The sequence below is a fragment of the Callithrix jacchus genome, chromosome 1, assembly GCF_049354715.1.
Source record: "Callithrix jacchus isolate 240 chromosome 1, calJac240_pri, whole genome shotgun sequence".
NCBI lineage: Eukaryota > Metazoa > Chordata > Mammalia > Primates > Cebidae > Callithrix > Callithrix jacchus.
Window position 1 is genome coordinate 97180544 of NC_133502.1, and position 6259 is coordinate 97186802.

The 6259-nt window shown below is 42.3% G+C and overlaps 1 protein-coding gene across 8 annotated transcripts in view; it reads right to left on the minus strand.

Annotated features, from left to right (window-relative positions):
- Nucleotides 1-4238, minus strand: part of NAA35 (N-alpha-acetyltransferase 35, NatC auxiliary subunit) — an 80522-nt gene extending 76284 nt beyond the window's left edge. For 2 of the 8 annotated variants that reach the window (XM_078367288.1, XM_017972425.4), the window contains exons 1-2: nucleotides 4179-4238; nucleotides 3141-3269 (exon numbers count right to left, since the gene is read on the minus strand). Coding sequence is in view for 7 of the 8 variants with exons in the window: in XM_017972425.4 (XP_017827914.3) it covers nucleotides 3141-3264 (124 nt within the window). In the remaining variant the exon portion in view is untranslated. Of the gene's footprint in view, nucleotides 1-3140; nucleotides 3270-3547 lie in introns of all 8 variants that reach the window. The other 6 variants (XM_035303379.3, XM_054255163.2, XM_008994245.5 and 3 more) reach the window with 6 other exon arrangements.
- Between the last annotated feature and the right edge of the window lie 2021 nt (nucleotides 4239-6259).

A 6259-nucleotide genomic window follows, 5' to 3' on the forward strand; every position in this document is an offset into this window, starting at 1 on the left:
AGACTACAAATCTGATTATTTCAAGAAAGGAAAACAAATACCAAAGGATCAAGAACTGCCAACAGTCATTAGTCCTAAATCTGTACATGAAGATTAATTCTATATCAATTTTTCTTTAGTTCCAAGAAAGATACCTCACATTTTTGCCACTTGACACAGTGCAAGAGCTAATTATCGAAGAGTTAATAGGATGGCATGATGTTGGCCACAAAATGGCATGCCACCCCCTCTCTATCCACAGTGGAGCACAGATTAAACTTCATCTCCCACTCAAAGTTCCTTCACAAAGAAATAAGTCTAATTTATGATATAAGTCGAAGGCAAGTCAAAACGTCTCTCCCACCAGTATTCTAAACTGCTTTCTTGGGTTCAATTTTTCTTATAATCAAAAACAAGTAGAGAATATACATATGAAAGCAAGCGGTATGACTAAAATTAAGAGGACCTCTAAAGTCATATTTCATTGAGACTAAATTCTGCAGACCTGTGGTTTTCAAATTGTGGTACACAACAACCCTGGGTGAACATCATGTCCCAGGGGATTCAAAGACAGGATTAAACTTTGTACAGCTGCCTAATCTCAAATTAATGTGATGATGTGAGAAGCAAAAGACCTTTAACATAAATGAAATGTGTTTCCCTCAAACAACAAACATGTTGTAAAATGCAAACTTTTCCATGAATTTCTAAGATAAAACAGGAAATTATAAAGATATCATGTAGCTATGAACAAGATATTTTGAACTCCATCCATAAGATTTAGGAAGGAGAGGTTTAGAAGTAGTATATGTGTTCACTCTCCTCTGCTGTCACCAAGGGAAAAGTTTAAGTAACACATCATCTCTCATGTTTCTTTCACCTCTCCAGCAACATGAATTTATTTGTTCTCATATGTAACCCTTCTAGTCCATTCTCTCAAGTCCTAGTCCAAGGCCTTAACACCCCAACCTGGGCTGAGTGCAAAACCTTGTCTAAGGTTACAGGCTCTTTTCATCCTAATTCATAATTATGCTGGTAGATAAACCTTCTATGTTTTCAACTCTAAACAAATACCTTGAGTAAAAACAGTTACCATCATTGAATGCTACTATAGATCCAGTACTTTGTATTCACTATCTCATTTAATCCCCAAAATTCTCTAAAGTAGAAGCTCTGCTTTCCAGAGTAGAAAACTAAGACTCAGATTAATTAAACTTCAAGGAAACTAAACCAACGACAGAGATGGGACTCCAGCCCATACCTGACTATAAAGCTCACTACGTTACTGAGAAGCTACTACAGAGTAGCTTCTACAGGGTCCAAGCCATTGTACTGATCATCAAGGGGAATACACTTTCAATCTTATGCTCAAAACCATTAACAAACTCCTACTGCCTATAAAACAAGCTCAAACTAAAAAAACACAAAAAACAAAAACCACACACACACCAATGGCACTAAAGACCCTCTATAATTCCCAGCACTGAAAATTGTTCTGTAGCCAAGCAAAATTATTTATTGTTCTCCTAACATAAAATCCTCACTGAACTCTGACTCATACAGTTCATCGCAGTCTAGAATCACTCTATTACCTACCCTTACAAAAACCTGCTCTCTCCTTAAGGCCCAAACCAAGCCAAATATCCTTCAAAAACCTTCCCTATTTAGGTTCATAATGACAGCCCCCTAATAGAGATTACTTAAAATCAGTGCAAGATGACAAGTATAATCCATTCAATAGTCTAAGGTCTCTGAACACAAAAACTACACTGTAACTCGACACTTCTCTCTTCCTTAGATAGACATACATGGGCAGGCACCCAACCCCTAGTCTCATGTTCTTTCCACTGTCTCACTGAGGCAATAAAAAGTGATTGAACTGGACATGCATTTCAAAACAAAGGATGACACATGATTTATCATTTTGCTTATACTTAGCTGGTTCCCTTTCCACCTGCAGCTGTCTCAAGTCTTTACTCCTCCCCTTCAGAGCACTATTCAAACACCCCAACCAAGCTGTTTAAGACAATTGAAGCCATCAGGTGTGAATTCCTTCACCAGTCCTCCTCTGTCACTTAGAAATATACCTTTACAGTCATCCTAACTTTAGTCCTTCTTGTCTCAGTGTGTCCCTATGCTTTTCCCCAAGTTAATTTCTCTACCATGTCCTTCATCTCATCCTCTCTTTAACGTTCAAGCTCTTATTCTAGTATTTGTTTCTTTCTCTTGTTCTTCAGTCTCTCCCTAGGCTCCTTCCCTTCAACCAACCAACATGTTCATTTCTCCGATCATTTACTCCTATTTATTGAATTTACCATGTGCCAAGAACTGTTCTGTGTACTAGGGTTACAGAAATGACCTCTGCCCCATGGAGCTTATATTCCAGTGAGTGAGACTGAAAATAAACAAGAAATAATTGAAAATTATGGCTTGTGAAAAAAAAAGATAAGCTGTATGAAGAAAAACAAAAGTGACTGAACTGAAGCAGAACTGCAGAGGAGAGAACAAGTGGTTGTTTTGAGGTCCTCACCAGGGAGGTAACACTTACGAATTGTGTGAAAGCAAGGGGCAAAACAATTTAAAAGAGAGAAAACAAAAAATGCTAACACCTGGGAGAACCACCTTGGTTGTATCATGAAGAAATTAAAAAAAAAAAAAAAAAAAAAAAAGACCTGTGACTGGAATGTAATAAGCCTGGTGGGGGCAGTGGCACATAAATGAAACCTGAGTAGCAGGCAGGGACCAGATTTTATAGACCATGGGGAAGGAGTTTGGATTTTATTCTATCTGCAACAGGAAGCCACTGGAGGATCTTAAATAAGAAATGATGTGATCTGATCATTCTGAAACCTCAAATATACAAAAATACTACCATCTTTTAGATTAACAAAGTATTTTCTCTAGTTAGAAATTACTATGTACTCTCTAACTTGTTCAAGAAAAATTCAATTTTAAAAAACTGCCTCAACATCTGTATTTAATGCTATATCAAATATACACTTGCTTTAAAATTAGATACAGGAAAAAGTGTGGCTAACAAACTCAATAAACCACACTTACCTGTTGATTTCATCTAATGAGGTAAGTTTAGAAAGCACAATCGTCATTTTATTTTTACCCCTCCCAGATACTGAACGTCTTAATACAAAAATCAGACTCACCTCGACAAGCTTCTTCAAATTCTTGGGTAATGTCCACCCAGTTTGTACTGCTTTTTTCCATTTTTTCTGGCATACTGAGCTCCCATCCTGAATCATCATCATCTACAGAAGCTTTCATAACCATTATGTCTGTAAAATTAATACTGATGTAAGAGAGAGGATGTAGCTTTCAGGACAAGAGTATTTGCAGAAATGTGTGTTTGTTTCAGAATGGGATGAGTCTTACTAAACTCTTTAAGCAGAACTCTTCTGAGTCTAAAGACAAGTACTGCAAAGAATAACCTTAATGCAATCAAATCCCACGTCAATTAACACTCCTGCTGCTTATTTACTATCAGCCCACCACCTACCAGGGCCTATAAACTTTGCCTTTCTATTTAAGAGGAAAAAATCACAAACCATCTCACCACTGGCCCGAAAAGAACTCTAGAGCTTCCAACTTTCACTACTAGCTAGCCACAAATGACCAAGGCACTATTCAAAGTCCCTTCTCGCAGCCCAGGATCCCATGCAGCAACTACTGAAGTCAATGAAGGTAGCCCGTCACCTGGCCAGGAGCTCTCTGGGACCTCTTCCGGCCCGGCCCGGACCCGGGCACAGCCTCGTCGGGCAGAATGAGGAACAGGCACGCACCGCAGGGTCCTACCGGCCGGGCCTAGGACGGAAGCACACCTGAGGCGGGCACCCGCTTCCCTTCTGCCCCGCCCGTGTCAGCCCGGCCCAGCCCCGGTCCCACTGGGCGCGGAGGCAAGGACAGGGCTGTCGCCGCGCGGGAGGGCGCTCACGTCCGGTGCCGGGTCGTCGCCTTGGTAACACCGGGCAAGGCCGGGCCTCGGCCCACAGCAGGCACCTGGGAGCCCGCAGCTCCTACCTGACGTGCAGCGGGAGGGCCGGGGCCGCAGGGTGACCTGGGGTCCCCTGGGTCCGCCACACGCCCAGGGGGCTGCGGCTTTCGGACACACGAGAGAGAGGGTCTCAACGTCTCCGCAGGGGCGGTCCCTACCTACTTCTCCCGTGGTTACCCGCGCCGCCACGCACCGTCCGGACCACGGAAATAACGACGCCGCCTCTGCCGCCGCCGCCCCCTCCCCTCAGCCCAGCCCGATAGGCAGTGTATGCGCATGCGTACACCCTGGGCGCGCGACCCCGCCCCCTCCCCCTTACTCCCGGGGACTTTGCGCTCCCCGGCCACACCCCCTCCCTCGCCAACGCCTCCGTTCTGCCGATGGCGGCCGCCTTCTCTTCTCGCGAGATTAGAGACGATCGTGAGACCGGAAGTCACCTTCTTTTTCCCACCCTCAGTCGAAGTCCAGGGTAGTGGACGGTTCCTGGAAAGAGGCGGAGCCTGGAGCCTCAGAGCCCGCCCTTTCTGAGCTGCCCTCTGGGAATTTCTTAGAAAGGTGCCGCGAAGACTGAGGGAAACTGTAGAAGTGCGCATAGACCTTAGTGGTTGCGAGTACGAAGGAGCAGCCAAGCTGCCAGCAACGTGCTACTGCTGCCTGACAACGGATTTATGTACCTATACAGCGCCTGGGAATTTCCTGAAGGAACATAGAAACAAAATATCTGCAAAGTCAAGCCAGACATTTAATTTCAGATTCTCACGTTTTTGATTTTTTTAAAAGTTATTAATAAAATTATCAGTTTTAAAATGGGGTTACATAAATAGACTGGCACAGGTAAGAAGCACATCTTTATCACCACCTGTTCTTTAGAATGGCCCCAAATTAAAAGATAATACCAAATGTTATCAAGGATGCAGAGCAACTGGACCTCTGCTATGTGGGTGGTGGTAATGCAAAATGGTACAACCACTTTGGAAAACTTAGTCTTTTATTACAATGATATACTTGTTGTATGATCCAGTAATTGCCTAAAAATTTACCTAGGAACAAAAACATATATTCATACAGAGGATTGTGCAATAATGTTCATACCAGCTTTGTTTTCTTTTGTTTTTATTTCTGTTTGAGACGGAGTGTCACTCTTGTTGCCCATACTGGAGTGCAGTGACATGATCTTGGCTCACCGCAACCTCCAACTTTCAGGTTCAAGCAATTCTCATGCCTCAGCCTCCTGAGTAGCTGGAATTACAGGTATATGCCACTACACCAGGCTGTTTTTTGTATTTTTAGTAGAGACCAGGTTTCACCATGTTAGCCAGGCTAGACTCGAACCCCTGACCTTGGCCTCCCAAAGTGCCAGGATTACAGGCGTGAGCCACCGCATCTGGCCCAGCTTTTTTTTTAATCAAAAACTAGAAACAACCCAAATGTCCATCAGCTGTTGAATAAATAACTTGTGGCATATCTATACAATGAAAATAATTATCAAGAGGGATCAACTACTTGACATGCAACATGAATTAATTTAAAAAATATATTGAGTAAAAGAAATCAGGCAAAGCACAGTGCCTCATACCTGTAATCCCAGCACTTTGGGAGGCTGGCTGGTGGAGACATTGGGTTGTAGACCAGCCTGACCAACATGGTGAAATCCTGTGTTAGAGACAGAATGCTTCTTCCTAGGTACCACAAGGAAAAATTAGCATTCAGACAAAAAGCTATCTCAGCAAGGCAATTTTACTTTCTGCAGAAAGGGTGCTCCCATCAGCCATCTTGCCATGAGAGTACAATGAACAAAGGAAAGGCAGGCATATTTATTTCTTACACATTGGGTCCTTATTGCTGTGTCTGATCTCCATTGGTTGGAGCCAGACCTCACAATCTAAACTGAACCCGATTGGCTAACAACTTTAAACTTTTCTAAATAAGTAAAAGCAATGGAGAACAAAGGAAAAGAGGAAATCTAAATAAGGAAGGGGCATAGACTGTGAGCTGGGATATGCCTGTGAGCATGTCCAGCACAGATATCTTGGTTAAAGTACAAGGACATAGAATGTACTATGTGCCTATAAGCATGTCTAATAACTACATAGGATAGGGCTTAACAAAGAGTTGTTAGTAAAAAGCAAAACACTTTGAAGTTAGTTTTTAAAACAAACTATTATTTTTAACATTTATTTTTATTATTATTTAACAAGAAGGGAAACTTTAAAGAGGAACTTTTTACTTTCTACATCCTGTCTTTACTAAAAATGCAAAAAAAAAAAAATAGCT